Here is a 21001-nt window from a genome sequence, read left to right as displayed (position 1 = left end):
CACTCTCTTTAGTTCCTTTAGGCAGATTGTTCTGCAGATTTGGTCCATGACCAGACATAAAATGCTACGATTCTTTAGCTCCAACTTAGATGTTTAATTTTTTTTAAAACACTCAAATCCTCTCAAATGATAAATTATCTCTCTTTTAAACACTTAGGACTACAGTATATGTTTTTCAGGCACATTGCATCATTTTACAGCAGTATCAGTTAATAATTTCAACTTCAGTTGTCGTTCTATATAAAATGTGACTTAAAAGACATTTAACTTGACATCGGGCCCCCAGGCGTGTGGCACAGCTGTCTGGTTGCCATGGAGATTCAAAGGCTTCTCAAACGTTCATGAGAGAATCAAAGCAACACATGGCGTATGTTTATGATGAGGGAGTAACATTATGACATGATGTAAACTTTAAAAAGTAGATTGTGTATAACACTGCTCCTTTAATAAATCTTTTTAGCACATGTATTGGCAATGTACTGTTATTTATTTTAAACATAACCTGCAGAATATAATAGTCCAAGTCGAGAAATGTTATTTATTTTAAGTGTACAAGTTTATCAGCTGTAAAAGCCTTTCTATACGGTACAATTTTCTTTTTTCTGCAAAAAGACAGTTTGGTTCTAATGGCTAAAACTTGCATTAAAGCTCCCACAAGTAACGTCACGTTCACGCACATGGGGAGTGACTCTAAGCTTTTCAACAGGACCGAATTACCTAAACACAGGAGAACCTGCTGCGCTGCAGCTTTACATTTCATCAGATTTTCCTTTGTCACGTGGAAAACATGCATATTTAAAGTGTTTGGCTTCATCCATAACCTCCCTCTACAGTAAGAGCTTGCAGTTCATGACTGCAGAAAGGTTTCTCGTACGTCAGGAAAGCATTAAAGTTGCATAAATGCCTCACACACCAACAGAATTACAACTTCCTCCCTGTCAAACGCAAAACGTTTGAACTGCTGCACTTCAATCCGCCGAGGCCTCCACGACGCAGACGCAATCCATCATAAAATGTGGGGAAATCTGCAGTACATACAGTATATTATTTTAAATATAGAGTATGTATTAAAATAATACATAATTTACATGATTAACTCATAATAATGAGGGTAGACTATTTGTGGATCAGCTCAGGAGTTCTGCATGATTTTAAGGCGTTATTGGAAATGGATGTGTTGAAGTTAGCTAATGAAGGTTAAAAACAAAAAAAGAAAAGATTTTTATCACCAGGTCCAGATCAACAACAGTTTAGAGCGGGATATAAGCTGAACAAAGTCAGTATTTTTGAAGCAATTCATGTTTGCAACATGAAAAAATATGTATCTATGTATGAACTTTTAAAGTGGATTGAGCGTCTATTCAAAACAAAGTTATTTCCTTAGACTGTGATGTTAAAGACAGACTTGAAAACATTCACCTTTTGTTTTGAATGCTCCAATATTCTCTATTCCTGATGATAAGAGCATAACAACCTATATTACAGCACATATTTAACAATAAGAGAAAATTAAGCTAACTACACACAGGTCGGTTTCCTTACTGCATTGCAGAACGACTCAAATGTCTGCAATATAAACGATTTAGAGTCCATCAGCCTTAATGCACTTATGACATGTACTTTACAAAGCAAGGTGAAAATATTGGACTGAGGTTCTAAAAACTGGTTTTTCATCTTAAATGGCACGATGATGTTTTTTATTGGGGAAAAAACTTAACTCCATTCTTCGACCAATGATGCATTAGACTGCATCATTTTGGGGGTGTCATCAAAAATGACAATTTTGCAAATAGATTGGTTGATAAAAGTCCAAGTCGGTGTGGCTGAATTAAAATCATTCTCCATTCTTGTCAACCTCTGTTAGGTTTAGGGGATGGAATATGTTACCATATAAGACAAACTGAATTCAAATAATTGCTTTTGTAATCCTCATCTGAACATTGTCATTTAGTTGGGTTATTTTTGTTTGCTGAATGGCAACATTTAAGTGATACAAAAACAGAAATCTCTAAGGTGGCAAATACATTTTTTAACAGCATTGAATGTTCATTTACTCTTACTCTGAGACATGAGTACTTCCATATATGTGGACAGAGAGAACAATAAGTGTTGAAATCAGTTCCTAACAGCATGTGAAAGCTCGGCATGGCCGTGTGCTTGCTTCCTGCCTGGAGACAAAAACGCTGGACTTCAGTGATGAAGAGCCAACCAGACGTTTGAGCACACATTTACCCTCCCCCTCCCCAACTTAAAACCCAAAATAATCATCAGAAAAAGTGGCAAAAACACCTTTTACTTCATCCCTTTACTTCTTTTCTCCCTTTTGCGTTTTCCTCCCAACCCATCTCGGGTCTCCTTGCCGACATAACATGAAAGCTGAGAGTCTGGCTGAGCCAGAAAAGGTGCAAGGGCTGAGATTCAAAAGCAAAAAATAAAAAAACAGAAAAAAAAAGAAAAATTGACATGAAAGAGAAACATGGACTAAAAGGCTAAGGTGAAACAGTAAGAGAGAGAGAGAAAAAAAAGAGATGGAGGAGAAATGCTGCTTCAAGAAGGCGGAAAGGAGAAGTCCACAACGTGCCCAGCTGACCCCAGGAGGCGCTCCGCTCAGCCTGATGAATAAACAATCACACCTAATTTGTTCAGACTGAGGGCAAGGCGACAGGTGCGTGGAGAAAAATGGTTCATTTGAGGCATTCATGTTCTCAAAGATGGAAAAAAAGAAAACACCGCTTTGCTCTCCTTTTATACGACGAAATCTGCGAACAGATCAATTCTAAGATTTTCTATACACATAGAGGAGCAAATCACCTCATCACGGTTTCTGTGAGGCGAAGGGTTTATTTTCTATCAGGTGTACAATGTGTGGTTGGAAAGGTGATAAGATGCAGCTGGGTTTCTCAGCGAGGCCTGGAGGGATGTTAACAAAACGTTCCAACGGCACAGAGATGTGAGAAAACCCTGAGGTTCAACGGGAGATGTGCCTCCTATCAGATGGAGGACGACATAAAAACCAGAATCACCATATAATGATGATAACTCAGAAATAGTTCAAATAGTTTGGATGTATTTTTTTTTTCTTACGTACGGAAAGTTTCTGTTTATTTCATAGGTTTGTGGTGTGTTTTCATCCCCCCAAAAAAGATATAAAACTTCAGATATGTCACAATGAGATATTAACATAGCTACATGTAAAAACCTCACAAAAACCTTATACTATAGCAGAAAGTATGATAGCGACTGTAAGAAAGGCTTACATTTAGGGCTGCTGTGAAAGAATATTTTATCTTACAATTATCAGAGGAATCGGACGGATCTCTCCCTCTCTCTCGGCGCCCATTCCTACCGCTCCAAAACCGTGACGACGCGATTCCGACGCCACAAACGCTGTCGTAGTCCAACCATCGCACCGCGAAATTCAACAGTCCTCATTTCTCACCCAAACCCTGACAAAACGCCACACAATTCAACACCATGCTGCTAGCACTTCACAGCAACTCATAGGCGAGAGTAAGAGCGCCGCCCTCCACAAATAATGATCCGGCCCGAACACGGTGCGCTACATGAAACATAATTTAACGATGCTTCGAGGCAGATACATTTTCCTCGAGGAATTTTAATAATCGAGGAACTTGAATCACTTGAGGAATTGGTGCACTAAACCAACATTTGGGGATCAGGTGTTTTCAGTATGAATATGTGAACTGTTGCATCACTTAAATAAATATGGATGAAACAGAATCCAATAGCCAATATATCTGTAAACGTCTGATCACTATTGGCATATTTGTAGTGCCTATAATATTCACCCCATATTCAATGCAGCACATAACATCAGCACAGCTGCCTTGTTTTCATCCGTCAGCGGACAGCCGGCCGGCTCTGTGTTGGTCTGAGACAGATTTAGAATTGCACATGTTTGTGAAAATCCATCTCAATTATTCCCTGGCCAGCTGTCAGCGCTAAAAGCTTTTTCTGATCATGTTGTCTGTAGCATTTTTGAGGCTGAAGATGAACCTAAAACAGAACATTTGGACGTGTGTGTACACAAACAGCACTGATTATCTGGTGGTAATGGATATTTGGAGCAACAGCAGAGTTACCCGACACAACAGTGGATGAAAACTGTTCTTTAACAGAACACAAGCAGCAGCAGAGACAGCAAATTCAAATCACGGCAGTGTCAGTGGCACTTCCGGAAAATGCCAAAGTTTAGTAAAGGCAGCTTCCGGCTTTTGTAGCAGGTAACACACTTTTAGTGACGGATGCCGTGGCATTTGTGAGACGCCATGGTTTCGGTGACAGATGTATATGTGTTCTTATTTCTTTTTATTGATTTGCTCAAAATAAACTTGTTCACATTCACTCGGCCACAGAAGCTGCGTTTATCTGTCACAAAAGCCAGAAGCTGCCTCTACCAAGCTGTGGCAGCTGACACCAGAAGGGCCACTGTCGCTGCCACTGCCCCAGTTTGAGCTCCACCCTGCTTTCTGATCACAAATCTGATCAGTGAGTTCATTGATAATGGCTACAGAGGCCAACTCTCATTCCAAATGCTGACGGAAAGAACACGCCACAGCCAAACAAACCGAAGCATTTCACACATTTCCCAGAGAGAAAGTTCACTTAAAATTCTTTCCCCATTTCTGTGGAAGGATTGTGGTTTAAAAAAAAAAACCCATCCGGCTCAGGGTGTGGGTCTTTGTTCATGTAGTCGCATGCTGGGTGGTGACTGCTACCGTCAGAGGCCTGGCTCACAGCGAGCTGCGCCGCTGCTACTCTAAGCACATCCAACATAAACCAGCTGTGATAAAACTTTTGATAATCTTGACAAAACCTGCTTCCGACCTGACAGGAGCCAGTTTTTGCTCCCAGGGGAAGCTAGTTTAGATGCTCCACACAAAGAAGCCGATGCTGATTTTTTTATTGATTTCTAAGATTTAAAATCAGATCTATATAGATCACTGTGATATATAAGGATCAGGATTTGAATAGCTGATGTTCCCTGCTCTGCCAGCACTGGAACAACCTGATTATTTGCAGTGCTGGGAAGAAGTTTCATCACTACATAAGCGCGCTATGGATTTTGGGCTTGAAGTGATTTATCTATACTGTTATTCTTTCAGGGTGGACTGACTATGCAACCAACAGCTTCAATAAACTCATGAAAAGGGTGTGGATGTGCAAGTTTTGAAGTTATTGGTTTTTTTCTCTAATCTTCAGAGGATCATAATTATGCATACAGGCTCAAATAGCACACACCTCCACACATACTGGGCTGAAACGCTTTTTGTAGCCACCAGAAAGTTTTTGGAAACTAATGAGCAAAACTGGCAGGAGCCACTTGAACTGATTTGGGGTGTTTTCATACCTGACAGTCTGGTAGACTCTGTTTGATTTGGGACCAAAATTGCAGCATTTGCTACATTTTCAGCTGCTGCGGCTCGCTTTCACGCCGCACTGCGTCAAAACGATCCAGATCAATCGACAAACATTTCGATTGTTTCGCCATGTTATGAGGGAAATAATCTGCCAGTAGAACTTGTTCTTTTTCATCAATATTGAGGAATTATTGACTTAAAACAAGTAACTCTATTTTCCTATAGAGTTCCTCGTGAGTTAGTCTTGCCTCATTTGAAGTGCACTAGAATATTTGCAATAGAAACCAGAACAGAACTACTTGATAAGATTGTGTCTCAGCAGTGTAATCATTCTAATCTGAAAAAGAAAACGCTTCAAATCGCATTTATTAAAAGGTCCAGAAGAAACATTTCATCCTTAACCAGGGTGAGTGGATGTAAACTTCTGACTCCATCGCATTTCAAACGCTTGACGCTGCGCTCGGTTTCTTACGAGCGGGAAAAAAACAAAAGATCCACCCGACACCGTCGCAAAGTGAAACATTGTTATCTACAACGAGACGGGAGACGGTAAGAAACTCAAGCGCAGAGGCCGGCTGGATAAAAACATTTCCTTTGTTCCCTTTGCTGATATTTGGATTTATTCTGCCAATTGTCATACCTTCTAAAGCCTTTTCCTCTCCCTGTGCCTCGTTCCAGCTTTGTCTTATCAGCCAGGCAACAGAAACGGGTGGAATATGGAGGTGGAAAAATGGTTTCATGAAGCAGGTGAATATGTATCTCCAGCTTTCATCAGCGTGATCCTCGGAGCTGCCGGCCACAGTCGATATGGATTAAACCTCATCCTGATTGCCATTTAGAGGAATAAATAGGCGGGGTTTAATCCTCATCTGCCAGGTTGGCCTCTGGCAAGGTAAAAAACCATAAATATGTTTAATATCTGCTGGTTTGCTCTTGATTTAGGGAAACACAATTAAGACTTCCTTGCATGTGAGGAGCCAGGAGGGAGATCTTTAAAAAAAAAAGGCATTTAAGAACAGAGGAGGGCAAAACAGGGTGTTTGATATGAGCCAGCAATCGAGTCTTTGGGGAGGAAAAAGGAATTAGAGGGCAGAAACGACGAGACTGAAAGTTTAAAATAAACTGTAGAAAAAAGTTCTTCAACAGAAACGTGGACGTTAAACATCAGCTTCTTTAAATGGAATTTCTATTTTCGTTGAACAATTTGCAACGTTTACGGCTTATATTTGGTCATTTATATCATTTGATTGATGTTTTGTTTTTGTACATTATAAATAAACCTAACCAGGAAGCAAGCTGCGACATTAATTGGAGAAATGGGAAAAAAGAAATAAAAAATATTAAAAATGTATTAAATTAAAATTAGATAATTATATAACATCAATATCTGAGAGTTTCAACATAATTAAACTGCTTTGACCAGTTTCCTTCTGACTTCAGTCTAAAAGTTATTCTTTCCATGACAAAAATACTATATGAAATCAGTCCACTGTTTCGATTACAGACAATTTTCGGGTTATGGCCTTTTTTGCTGCCATTAATAGCACTAAGGAGGTTTGTTTTTTTTAACATTTTTTTGTAGTTCATATCCTCCCAATGTACCATATATATGTACCATATATTACCATAAACTGAAATTATATTTTCCTTTTGAAGACTGTTTCCAGGACCTCGATCATTTCTCTAAAAAAAATGGACCCACATGGGGCCAATCGCAAAAAATGTGAAACGTTCTTTGCTAATGTGAGTCCACAGAGTCTCCAACAGTCAGTCCAGCATAAATATTTCGTTTTTTAGGCCGGTGTGTAATCTATTCTTCCAGCTGAATTTCCTTCCAGGAGAGGGAAACGGAGGAGGTTCATTTTTACACAGGAACGGATTAGCTCAATTTAAACGTTTTAAGCCCTCAAATGCTCCCCTTTAATTACAGAGATTACAAAGAGCACCTGAGCTTCTTTTTATTTACAGCCTTGCTACCAAAAGTGGGAGGAATAAAGTCTGCCTTACAGGATGCGGACCACACCGCGGAGGCTTCAAACATATCTTGTTTATCTTTTGGTGTCAAACTGGATTTTCCAGGTGGGGTGAAGAACAGTCCACAACAGCAGAGGACATGATTTAAGGAGGCACGAGAGCACATGTAGAGCTTAGACCCAGAGCTGAGAAAGGGAAGAACATGATGAGAGCACAGAGAACAAGTGTTGGGAGTTCTCAAAGAAAAGGATGATAAAGCCACTCAGAACCTTGTAGAGTCTTTGGTAAGCTGTCATTTTAAGCTAAGTTGCTATCTTCCTGTAGAGTCGGTTTGATTGGGAACCAAAGTTGCAATATTTGCTACATTTTCACTTGCTGCAGTTCGCTTTCACACTGCACTGTCAAATGAACCAAACCCTCTGAGAAGCCACCGCAACCTCCTCACCTGTGGTGGCGCTGTGATCCAAGAACTAAAACGTCCAAACGAGACACTGAGGGCGACTTCCTTCTTCACGAAACGTAAACATAAACGTAGTGCCGTCAGATTTTAGCGGTTATAGGATTTCTCTTTCGTCTTTGACATTTCTCCCACTAGCTCTTAGACTTGTGTGTCTGTTTTGGTTGTGTTTACCCAGAATCCCCTGCGGCGTAGTCTGGCTTCCTGCTAGTTTTATTAGTCTCTGATCCAGCGTTTTATTTTCATTGCCGAGTTATCCTTCCACATTCACGGTTTCATGCTTTGGCTTAATAGACGTTAATAAAAATACCATTTTAATGGAACAGCTTCAGTGTTTATGACTGTGTGGGCTGACTCACTTATGAAGCAGAACTAGAGTAATTATTTGAGATTGATCATTAGTAATTTTCCCCTGTTTCTCCAAGGATAAACATGTGAGTAATGAAAAAATAGAGGAGCACAGAGGTAATAATAAGTAAGACATTAGGTTAATTCCTATTAACTTGTAACAAAAATGAATCTCAGATTTCTGCATTGTTAGACGTCACAGTTGCGTGGAAGCTTACCTGATTGGAGTACCTCATGCTGACGTTGCGCTGGTCTTGCCGTGGGACGTATCGGTGGACGGGGTCGATGTCTTTAGGGTTGATCAGCTCATCCACTGGAACGTTAAGAAACACACATGTGCAGAAACAAAAGATTATGAATGTCACTGAAAGATTTACAGACAGGAAAAAAACAAAACACTACTGATCAATAGCTGTTCTTAGCATTCAACTGGAGTGTAACGATAGATTTAAGGAATCTTAAAATCGTAACCACATGACAAACTGTTCCCATGTTAACAATTTAAGAAACGCACCCAGCAGCTTAGCAATGTTGTACATGGCCTGACCCCAGAGGAACATCTTGCCATCACGACCAGAGTTGCTAGGGAAACGCTTCTGGCTTCCATGTTTGTTCTGCTCCGCCTCCACAAAGTCGGCCGGTACATAGTAGTACTTAGGGATCACAGCGTGGCCTGTCAAAAAAACAAAAAACAAAACAATAAAGCAGTGTTTACATAGACCACATCCTCTCTGGATCTGTGTCTCTGAGTAAAACGCGTCTAAATCGACGCAGCACAGAGAATGAAGCGACAACTCCAGCTTAAAGGAGTCATTTACAAAACCAGTTGTGTAGTTTAGAGAACTTTAGAGAAACAGCTTCATGCCTGAGTTGGTATAGACACAAACATGGACTAGTTAAGAAGGTTCTGCATTCAAAATAACAGTAATCTTTTTTATTAGAAATATTTTAGTGAGGAAAAATGTGGAATTGGACAGCATCACTATCCACAATCACTCTTTATGTTAATTATAGTAGCATTTATCTTCCCTTTGGGATAAATAAAGTATTTTTCAGTTGAATTCAATGACCACTACAGTCTGATTTTTGTGCTGAACTCTTAAGCTGAATCGTGCAGCTGGACTCTTTCTATTTGCTGAGTCGACCGCTCTCTAATGATGGGTTTCCATGCGTCGTGTATGCTACCGGTGAGACTCGACATGTTTCAGAGCTGCTTCAACACTTAGCTTAGGTCTTTTCCAGACCACTTTCCAGGTGACTAAATGATATTTAAAGTGGACAAAGAACATTCTTCAGATTTTACAGCATGCTGTTTGTGCACTGATTAAAAAAGAAAAGTTTCAATCAAACATGGCCGACACTGTTTTGCAGAAGTCTTCACACCCTCTCTTTACAACAAATTTCCATGTTTTTTTTTCTTCACTTGACCATAAAGTGTAAACAGAAGGATTTGATAGGTGATTGTCTACATTAATGGTGTGTTAGCTGCAGTTGCATTCATGTTTTGTTTTTTGTTTTTTTGACAGGCCACGCTGTGATCCCTAAGTACTACTTTTACTCTGGTCCCCTCTAGATAAAATCCATCAAAAGATGCCTATTTAATCTGAGTTTATCTCCTGATTTTCTATAAAGATTTCAGAGTTTACAGAGAAATCACAGAATTACAAAGGACAAGGAATACAACACACAAGTCAGGAAGAATGCTGAGTTCAGGTTTACAGCAGGGATGGGTTCCAACACACCAAGCTTCGCTTTAAACGTCTCACAGGGGACTGCTTATGGTACACAAATGGAAAAAACACAAATTCAAACTGCAGCCAGCAGTACAGCCGAATGGTTAAGATCAAAGCATATTAAAGTGTTAAAATAGCTTGGTTCACATCTAAATCCAATTCAGAATTTATGGCTCAAGCTGAACATGTTTATTGGCAGGAATGAGCCGGAGCTGAGGAGGAAGAGCTCAATGTTTCAGCATGTAGATGTGTGAAGCTCACTCTAAAACACCCTCAGCTGTTAGAGCTGTGAAATTTGCTCCCACCAAGTATTGAATCAGGGAGGCTGGAAGTAAATGTAAAGCATACTTTTAAACCTTTTATTTATAAAATAAAAAGGTGCAAACAGTTTATTAGGCTTCATCCTTTTACTAATGTACACGTAGTATGGCTCTGATATACACACAAAAAAAATAGTTAAAGGAGCTGAAGATAAACAAAACTATATTCGGCAACTATTTTAGGGAAATAAAGGAAACACAGACATCCCGATATGAAACATGAGCTGCCTTCCTAAACGTGCTCCGAACAACAACAAACAAGGAAGAACATTAAAAAGTAAGGGTGCAGATTTGACCTGATGTCCTGCCTCCTGTGTGATTCCCCCCCCGCCTCTCCAGATTATCTTCAGAGCGCGACGCCAGCTGAGAATCCCCTGCTGTAAGTCAGTTCTGACCTGATTCTCAAAATATTCACCAGTGTGAAACAGTTTTCATGTCTGTTAGAGATTCTGCTGTAAGTTAGCGTAGTGATGCGTGTTTGTTCAGTCACAGTTTCTGACCTGTTTGTGTTTGTCATCTTTGATGCAATATGTTTTTGCTGTTTTATGCTACATAAGTAGCCACACTCACAGCAGAGGGCAGCATGTTTATGCTTTAGCAAATCAATTAAAGTCAATGAATTCTTCTGACAGCAGTAATCACATTTGTTTAGTTTTTTTTTCTCATTAACATTAATGGTGAAACAAAAGAAAAACCTTTTTGATTCACCTCCAAAGCTCAGACTATTAACTTTAGGAGTTGGTGCTAATTTATACAGAACAAGTACAAAGACTCTATGGAGGCAACTAATGTCTCACACCATCATCCTGTCTACTCTCTAATTATTCCCAGTCTATTCTGAATGGACCAGAGGAAACACCAAGCTGCTGACTTTCCTATTATGTAACCGTTTCCCCTCAATATAATGGCTGCAGTCAAAGTGAAAAGATGTAGATTTATGTAACGTTTTTCTCATGCTAAAAATGACAGGATCTAACATGACAAAGAAAATCAGAAATCAGAAACCAACAGTTGCTGGATGTGTACGTGCGTTTACGTGAAAACTCACCCTCAAACGACTGGAAGATGATGGGCTCCAGGAGGTCCTGGTACTCCTTCACCTGTGCCTTATTTCCTCTGAACACACCTTAAAGAGACAGGGACACATTTCGGACAGGATGATGAGGGAAGGCGCTCTGGGCTGTGCTCTCTGTGTCTCTCTGCCTGCAGCTATGAGATAGATGTGATCCCAGAGCAGAGTGTTTGTACTACTGTTTGTGACTGAATTGGTCCTCACAACATGAACAATACATTTATGCACACTCCCGTTGTGTCAGTGTCATTGTATTGAGAAGACAAACACCCAGGTTCCATAATGTGGATTGTTTTTTTTTTTTTAGAGTTAGGACAAGACAAGAAGTTTTTAACTTATACTGAGATGCTGAACGGCTTTGTGCAGATATGTGAATCTGTTGAGTGTCTGAGTTAAACCATTGATCCAGCCATGGACTACGGTGGATTTGACTAGACCGTAAAGAAGCAAACCTCTGTACTTGAACTATAACAGCTTTGTAGAGCAGCGGTGTCCACACATTTTGCCACATGGGCTGCAAAACCCTGATTTTTAACCCTTTAACTGTCACCTTGAAAACACTTACATGTTATCCGACGGGTCATGAGACAGTTGAGGGGTTTTAATAAAAAAAAGAACCTAATTTGATTGTTTTTTGTTTGTTTCTATATTTTTATGCTTAGCAACAAACTAAACAAGGATTATTATGAAAGAAACAAATTGGTCTAGTGTTTTTTAGAAAATGGGTTTGTAATTCCTGCAAGATTTGAAATACACACACCGTCAACTTTTATTCATTGTTTTTTTTTTTTTTTTTACATATTTGTTGAAATTATCACTGTGACGCAACAGTCTGAGACGGACAATTTGTGAAAAAGAAAAAAAAAGTCTTTCAAGGTAGAAAGACTTTTTTTTTTCTCCCAGTGCCAACTAATAACAACCAATCACGCCCACAGACTTCGGACACCCCTGGTGTAGAGCCTTAATGCGACATGGATACAGAACGTGTATGACTCTCTGTTTTGGGGGGAAAAAAGAAAGAAAAGAAAATGTCTTTATCACCTATTTTGTCATGTTAAACATATGTTTGAAAAATCAATTGTAGTTTTTTTTTTAATGTCTCTTCAAAATAAACCAAAATGTAATTTTCTTTCAAAAACACTACAAGCAGGTTTTTCTCTCTCGTCCCAATGAGGCATCATAGCAGCAGCGGCGGCGAAGAGAGTGAGGCTTACCGTCAATCATCATGTAGATGAAAAACATGGGAAACTCGCATTCGATTCCATCAAAGAGCTGCAGAGACACGCAGAGAGAAGGAATTAGATTGCTTTCTTGTTTTACAAAGCATCCAGCTTGAAGTGAAAGCAGGAAAGCTTCTTAATATGAAACGGCAGGGAGCAAAGAAAAACACACAGAAAACACATCATTCTTTAATGCTCTCCAAGGTTTTTTTTCTTTGTATTATTGTCATTTTAGGCAGATCTGTTGATGGGAAAGTGAAGATTTAATTCGCCACCTCAAAAACAGCAATACAGCTACATTACATACATCGTTATATGCATTTGTTACTATCCCTGAGTTTGATTGCTTCCTCAGTGTGATGGTATGAAGAGGACAAAGAAGGCTGTTGTGTTATATGGACGCTTTATGCATGCAGCATTCTGATGATGGACAACGAATCAGGGATACAGGTCAGTAATAACCCACATTTCAAAGTCAAAAGATCTCAAAACAAAAGTAGCAAACACAAAAACAATTTCACACCCTGGAAACGTGGAGCTATAAATAAAACGCTTGATAAATGACCAATCGCATACTTTTAATTAAGGCTTTTGATTTAATTAAACTCGGGCACCTCGGGGGGCAACCCCCGCACTGATTTGCTGCCATCTTAATGCAACAAAGCCTGGAGGGAGAGCATGTGGCGGTGGAACGAGCCTTTATAGCATAAACCACGACTCTACGACTAGTCAAGCAGGCGTTCTGCTGCAGGCAGGCCCAAAGTTATGATACATCACAGTTATGACACAACATCACACACGTTTATTGAAAATCCGTCCAGGAGATAATCATGACAGCACATGCATTCCAACACCTGGATGAAAACAAGTCAAACTGATAGAACTAGAGGTGAAGATTTTTGCCGATATCTGGTGTTAACATTTCTGTTGTGGCCGATAACCAATATTTACCGATAATATATCAGAAAAGTATTCATACTCCTCTACATTCATCCGGTCTGCCCTTCTGAATGATCAGGCAGTTTTTGGAGGACCAAAGAACTCAAATAGGAGCCTGCAGCAGCAGAACAGTTTCACTTTCAATGTGCACAATGTGGTAAAAACACTAGGAAACATTGGTTTAAACATTGGTCTAACATTGGTTAGATCTGACTAACACACATAGCGTTTAGTATAGTTCTGCAATCAGTGCAAAACAACAAAAAAGGTCGTAATTTTTAATAGGTGGCTAAGAAAATTGTGAAGGTCAAGGACACAGCTGACATTACCATTGAGTTAACCAACAACAAATATTGGTTAAGTAGATATGGACAGTTATTGTATTATCCATTATTATCAGGAAAAAAATGAGGGTTGTGAAAATTAACTCGTTAACCTTGTTTTAATTCACATACTTTTAACGCCGTTAATATTTTTTGGACACAACATTAACACACAGGCTTCTGTACGTTTTGCCCTGTAGTCTGAACGGAATTTCCTGTTTCTGTTTCAGCCGTTTTTCTATTAAGCGAATCTTCTGGTCTTTAAAAAGGTGCAGCATCGTTGTAATGAATTGACAGCCCTAATAAAAAAAAAACGTACAACTAATTTATTAAATCATATTTTTTTTGCATTGTCCAATTAATTATTCATGATTAATTCACAGCAACACTTTAATTAACATGATTAAACAGGAGTTGACAGCCTTAAAAAAGTATACAGAAATAAGATTTGTGATTTATCGTAACACCGATAAACTTCAACTGATGATTTCTGCAAATTCCCAGAAACAGTCAAGATAATGGATGTGACTTTTCTCCCACTGTGGATTCCAATAAGCCAAGAAGAAAGATGTTCGATCGAATGCAAGTCGGATGTCTGGGATATTTTAACATAATGAAGTTTATACGTTAGCTGGAGGCACCAGCACCACTAGGTGTAAGAAAATGGATGGATTTCAGCAACAAGGCAGTTCAAAGTGCTTTACATCATAAAAACAGAATTAAGCCAACAATTGTGAAAACCAGCAACAGGCATCAAACATGTTGGTCAATGTTCCATTTTTCATGGTTCAAAGGAAACTCTAAGCACTCGGGTTTTTTGTCTTGATTTAAAGGAACTCGTTGTTTCGGCTGTTTTGCAGTTTTCTGGAAGTCTGTTCCAGATATGATGTGCAGAGAATCTGAATGCAGCTTTTTCCATGTTTGGTTTAAATCAAAACACAAACCCCCCCCAAAAAAAAGATTCTGGTAATAACATGACACCTAAAATTGCATTAAATAAAACCAATGTCCAACTGTAATAAGATCAAAAACAATAATCACAGTGGTGATTATTTACTTAGTACAGTCTGCAGACAGGTGTGTTCACGTCTACATTTCTTGTAACCGTCATTTGTTCTGATTATCTCTGTCAATCCTCTCCACACCGATGGAAGATAACAGAGATTAGATCTTAATGCAGAAACAAACGCCTAATGGAGCCGACACACGCCGACGCCGTCGCCGCCACTCCACGGATACCTCTGTCTGAGCGTGCTTCTTTAAACGCTCTGTGTCTTCATGCTGCCATTATGCAGATCTGCCGCACCTCAAACCGCTTTTGCAGCGACAGAGGGAGGAGAAATGAGGGAAAGATGATAGACAGGAAAGTGCATAACAACGCGCAGAAGCAGGGGAGGCTGGTTAGCGGCGGTGGGGGCAAAGCAGCCGCTCAATGAGGCCCGTGTTTTTCGCCCCTTTGGGCTGTAAACACGCAGAGTTCCCTCGTGTTTTGTGCTTGAGCAGCCTGACTGATTGGTAAAACTGTCTGTCACCGAGGCAGCTGCTGCTCTCAGTGAGCAGACAGGAAGCGCAGGCGTCCGCCCCCGCCGTGAATTCTCTCTAAACGCCAACAACAACAGCTTCAATCGATCCTCCAGGTGTCCTCTGCAGGGACACCTGGTCTACCTGCGACCCCTCGCCCTCCAGACTGTCTTCACTCCCACAACCCGCTATCCCATGTCACCATTGTCTTACTGTAGATGCCTACAGGGTCGGGAAATCTAATCCATAGCAACCCCTCCGCCTCCTAGAAGGACAGCTAGTTGAGTATTAGTACTAGAAAGTCACTCTGCAGTAATATTTCCAGACCTTTCACTAAAAAAATACAAAGTTTCTGACCCAAATCAAGTCATGTACATACAAAAGTAGGTACACTACTACTCTAGATGAAGAGGAAACAGCAGATTGTGTGGAAAACAAATGTTCCATAATGTTTTATGGAACATTTTGTGTGTTTTCTCGTCTGAATGAAGGTGTGAAGGAGCCTGAAGAACTGTTGGATAATTCAGAGCCTCAGAGTCTTTTTATCCCATTAGCTGCAGGATTAAATGCAGCTAATTGCAAAGTGGTTCAGACTCGGCGCCTCGTGAGTGCCCACTTCGGCAAATCAAGGGAGCGCCTTCATCGTCTGTGACTTTTCCTTTGTTAATCACTGTGCGGTTGAGTATATATATATATATATATATACTGTATATATATATAGAGAGAGAGATAGAGAGATATCTATCTATCTCTATATATAGATACATATATACAGTATGTATCTATCTATATATATGTGTTCTCTCTCTCTCTCTCTTTATGCTGCTCCTCTGGTTAGATACCAAATTTCCATTTTCATTGCTCTCTACCTGTACATGTGCAACAACAGTGAAGATGAATCTGATCTAATCTAATGTTGGGATGTTGCACAAAAATCCCAGGAATCACAAGTTTGTAATGTAACAAAGTGTACAAAAGTTCAATGGAGATCAGAGGCATTTTGTACTGATTTTCAGAAGAATTTTTCAGTCATTGAAAACTGAAATTGATCCATTCTTGCTGTCTGGTGTTCTTAGTGACCGTCTCTTTTAGCCTCAGTTTTTCATAGCAAATGATTCATCCTGTGCGGTAAAGGAGCTAGCTGGGTGTGTTGTTTGGGGTGTTTCTGTTTCTTGTAAAGATGCAGGTCTCCACCAGGGGCCGTGGCTGAGTCGGATGCTCCAGCACACCTGCTCCTAATCAGCCCACCAGCAGAAGCTTTAGAGCAGCTGGCTGCCGGTTTCTGATTCGACGCCTCCGTATCGACCTGTGTGGTGCCTCTAACCCTCTGAGTTAACTCCTTGTTGTCAACTCAACTCTGACCTCGTGCCTGTTCCTACGGTTACCGCCCGAGTTCCCTCCTGGATCTGATCCTCCAGGATTTACTCAACCTGTCCGCTCTTGAATCCTCCGCCGTCAACTCCTCACTTCTCTCTGGATTCAAGCAATCCTATTCAACCAGTAAGATCGTTTCCTGAATCTCACCTTGAGACATTCATCCTACTGCTCCGCTCCCGGAGTTAAACCCCCCTGGACCAGAAATCTACTGCAGCTTCCTGTATTTTAATAAACCTGCCAAACTTCAGAACCGTTTCCTGAGAGTTCTCCTATGTGGGCCAGAGGTTTACCATAAAACATGACATCAGCATAACAGGGACCGTCTTTTTATCCCGTCTATGTAAAATCCACACCTGTTAAATAGGGTTGTATCTATACATCGATACATATAAATTAAATGATTCAGTATACGATTCAAAATGTTTCATTTATATCATCAAGTTTACGATGTCCTTTATTTTGACATTTTGAACTTTTCTTTCGATGCCTGTAGGAACTTGGAGAGAAAATTATTTTAAATGTTTTTGTGAGTTGAAATAGATGCAAATGACTGCGTTAGATAGGCATAGTGCATCGCAGAGTTGTGAATTATATTGAATCAAAATCATACGGCACACTTGATATTGCATTTTTGCATCACGCGAGCCAAGTGATCAAAAACCAGATGTTACTCCTGGCAGAAAAGACGAAGAAGACGACAGGAAGTGGCATGAGGATGATGGCGGACCGTGGGTTTTTTATGAATTATCAAACTAATTCACATGATTTTAATTGCTTTTCTTATTTAATGGGAACACAACAATTGCAAAATTGTGTTTTGTTTTTTTTTGACATTAACAAAATATCAACAAAGTTTTCTGAACATTTGCAATGGAAATGCAGCTACTGATGACTATTGTGGATATGGCAGCAGGTCTGGTGCTGCCATAGAATAGGTTGGCCATAAACCCGGAGGTTCTCGGTTCAAACACCACTCCCTCCCAGAGAAGGAATTGGGGGTGAAACAGAGCAGCTGCAGGCGGCTGTTATACCACGATAACCCAATGGTGGGAGGAGTTAAAACAACAATGCAGGGTCTATGTGTCCACTGGGTTTCAGATGACCAGTCCAGAAGTCTCTGAACAACCATTTAACATGAATAGGAAATCCCACCCGGAGTCCTAACACTCACCTTCATCTCAGCAGGTTTGTAGTAGCGGCGGTTCTTGTCTTCGTTCGCCGTGCGGTAGCCGTCGCGCAGGAAGCGCTTGAAGCCATATTTGCCTCGGAGCTTCCGGACGATCTTGTCGAGCGTTTGGCTGTAGAGAGCGTCATCATCGACCGCAAAGGCCGGGTAGCTGATGGTCGGGAGCAAGGCGGCGTCGGTGTTCTGTCAGGGAGACGAAACACAGCACCATAAGTAGGGATGCGATTATTTTAGTTATCGATCACTCCATCTATTATCTTGACAATTAATTGGATTCTGCAGTTTGTCAATTCCTTTTTCAAATAAGACATTTTTTTTGTGTGTGTAATAAAATAACTAACATTCCTTTAGTGAATGCTTGATCATTTGCAGCAAATGATCCATCAGCAGCTAAAAATAACACTTTTAACATCCAAATGAGCAAAGCTTAGTCCCAACATCAACACATCATAGAGCTGATCTGTTGATTATTGTGGGATTATCAGATCATTAAAAAGATAATAATAATAATAATATTAATAATATTCATTAAAAAAATTAAAATAATATTTGTTGTCAAGTTTTGGCTTTTGCTCTGAATATGTTGTTTCAACAACTGGTCTTTTATAAGTCGATATACTCCAGTTAACATGAATCTATTACTATTTTATTTGATTGTTTCAATAGTTGATTCAATACAGTTTATCTAAATGTTTCAGCTCTCATTATAAGTCAGCACTAATCAAGGCTAAAAATATTTTTGTATAATTTTCTTCCAAACGGAACCGTATCTGACTGAACTGTAACAGAACCACTCATTAGGTATAAACAATGCTACTGCAATTAAGAAGCCGATATGACTAGACGACGTGTTGAGCAGAACAAAAAAAAAAGCACATAATTCACATAGAGCAACCAGAAATATTTTCACTTCATCACTAAGGGTTTCCAAAAGTAAAGCTCCTGCGTTTTCTTAATGAATAGACTCGGCTGCCTGGACAATAAGTTTCCTCAGAGCCGCGGTGAGTTCATTCAACAAGCGACTAAACGAGCGCGTCTCCCTCCATGTCTGTTTGATGCTCCTTTGTATTGGATTCTCTCTCAATTTGCGCTGATCTTTGCAGGAACAAAGGCTGGGGCAGAAGCATTTAGCCCCGGCCCTTTTATCTGACATCTCATTACAACTCCAGTGTGCATATTGACAAGGCAAACCGCTTGGCTACAGTCGCTCAACAAAGAGCAGAGCAGAACCTCGTATGGGCGACCGAACATTGAAATTGGATCTTTTGACGCACAACAAGCAGCACCGATATGGTATTAGTATCTTTATCTTGACATAATCCTGCACTGTTGACATTATCCTGCACCCCTACACTACTTCCCCCCCCTTAATGTCAGCCTAACATGGCTGAAACGGCCCTTTGATCCTCTAATTACACTCATTTGATTCCTCAAATACTGACGGGTGGCTTTCCTGCCCGACACATTCAGCACACACTCTCACACACACGCAAACACATGCTGACAGGGCCGTGCAGAGACCTATGAAGGGGCAGGGGCTCAAATTTAAAAAAGGGGCACATAGAACAAAAACACAGTACAACAACCCATATTAATCAAGAATCTAATTGGATCCTGCTATATCATTGCCATCATGTGGGGAAATGCAAAGCAAATATAATCTATATTTTCCCCAACAGGTATAAAGTTTCTGTTTCTGCTGCTGACAGTCCTGGAGGGCTGATCTGATCTGAGACTGTAGCTGTTAAACAGAGCAGAGGAGAGAAGGTCAAAGGTCATGAAGTTATGAAATAAGCAAATTTGCTGCCATTTTACTAATTAAGCCCTAATAATGTCTATTTAACCTCTAGAATAACTTGGCTGCAGACTAATTTATAGATCAAAAACTCAAAGGGGTTAAATCTATATAATTGTTTGATGTTAAACCTCTAGATCTAGAATTATAAGACTGGAATATCAAGGGAAAGAAAATTCAGTAGCTGCTGGTAGGGGCCATTCAGGGGCCTCCAGACACTCAGGGGCCTCCAGACATTCAGGGGCCTCCAGACATTCAGGGGCCTCCAGACATTCAGGGGCCTCCAGACATTCAGGGGCCTCCAGACACTCAGGGGCCTCCAGATATTCAGGGGCCTCCAGATATTCAGGGGCCCCTAAAAATGGTTTAATTGTAACACAGACCTGTAGACCTTTAAACCTGTAGCATCATTTATAGAGAATAACAATGTTATTACATTTTATTTAATGCATTCAGCTGAGAAAAATAAATAGTACATTTAGGATTTAATTAGGACGTTTACTTTGTAAAAGTTTAAAGAATCATCTTGATAGTTTGATTGTTGTGTTACCATGGCTACAATATGGTGTAATCTTTGTGTTTGAATTGGATTTGTTCACAAATACATCACAGCAAATAACCAATAATCAGTGATTGATTTTAAACCGGGCCAATAAACCTGGTCTCCCTCTCACAGATTCACCTGATCGATATTTAAACATGTTAGTGATGCTGAGGTTCTTAGTAGGACGGAGGGAGGGGGGTTCTGTCTAAGGCCCCATATTACCTTGGGCCGGCCCTGGAGGAATAGCTGCTGCGATGCGCATCTCTGGAATCCACCTGGAATCCACCTGGAATCTACCTGGAATCTACCTGGAATCCCCCGGTGGCCCCTGTCAGTCCGCCGATGCTTTGGAGACATTTTGATTCATTTCATTGTGGCATGTTTGGCTTTTTGCTGCGGTTCTAATTATTGCTACAATATTTTCTCTGATGTTTATTTTGTGACTCTAATTGGGCCGAATCTTCCTTTAACACTTGAGGTTCTGCAGTAACTTCTATCTCCAGACCAGAACCTCCAGCCCAGATCCCGTCAGCAGCGGCTTTAACCCGCCTGGTAGAAACGTTAAGAAGAAGCAGAGCTTACAGAGAGCAGGTGGTACCAGGTGGTACCACCAGGTATCAGCTGGTACCAGGTGGTATCAGGTGGTACCAGGTGGTATCGGGGCTTTGAGCTGCGTTGCGACTCGCGGTGACAGTCGGTACCGTGTCTTATACCAGGATGTCTGATATAAAGACAGATATTCTTTCTATCTGTCGGTGGGACCGACTCAAGCTGCCTGTAGTGAACCGGGCTTTTAGCAGAATGATGAAGT

General features: G+C 40.4%; 1 protein-coding gene across 3 annotated transcripts in view; it reads right to left on the bottom strand.

Moving 5' to 3' along the window:
• Positions 1–21001, bottom strand: part of phkb (phosphorylase kinase, beta) — a 111136-nt gene that overhangs the window by 40806 nt on the left and 49329 nt on the right. For all 3 annotated transcript variants that reach the window (XM_028013888.1, XM_028013885.1, XM_028013884.1), the window contains 5 exons: positions 17837–18034; positions 12500–12557; positions 11262–11339; positions 8675–8833; positions 8379–8473 (listed from right to left, as the gene is read on the bottom strand). In XM_028013888.1, coding sequence (XP_027869689.1) covers positions 8379–8473; positions 8675–8833; positions 11262–11339; positions 12500–12557; positions 17837–18034 — 588 coding nt within the window. The remainder of the gene's footprint in view (positions 1–8378; positions 8474–8674; positions 8834–11261; positions 11340–12499; positions 12558–17836; positions 18035–21001) is intronic.

The sequence above is a fragment of the Xiphophorus couchianus genome, chromosome 4, assembly GCF_001444195.1.
Source record: "Xiphophorus couchianus chromosome 4, X_couchianus-1.0, whole genome shotgun sequence".
Classification (NCBI taxonomy): domain Eukaryota; kingdom Metazoa; phylum Chordata; class Actinopteri; order Cyprinodontiformes; family Poeciliidae; genus Xiphophorus; species Xiphophorus couchianus.
Note: the sequence above shows the minus strand (reverse complement) of the source record. Positions and strands in the feature narration are given on the sequence as shown.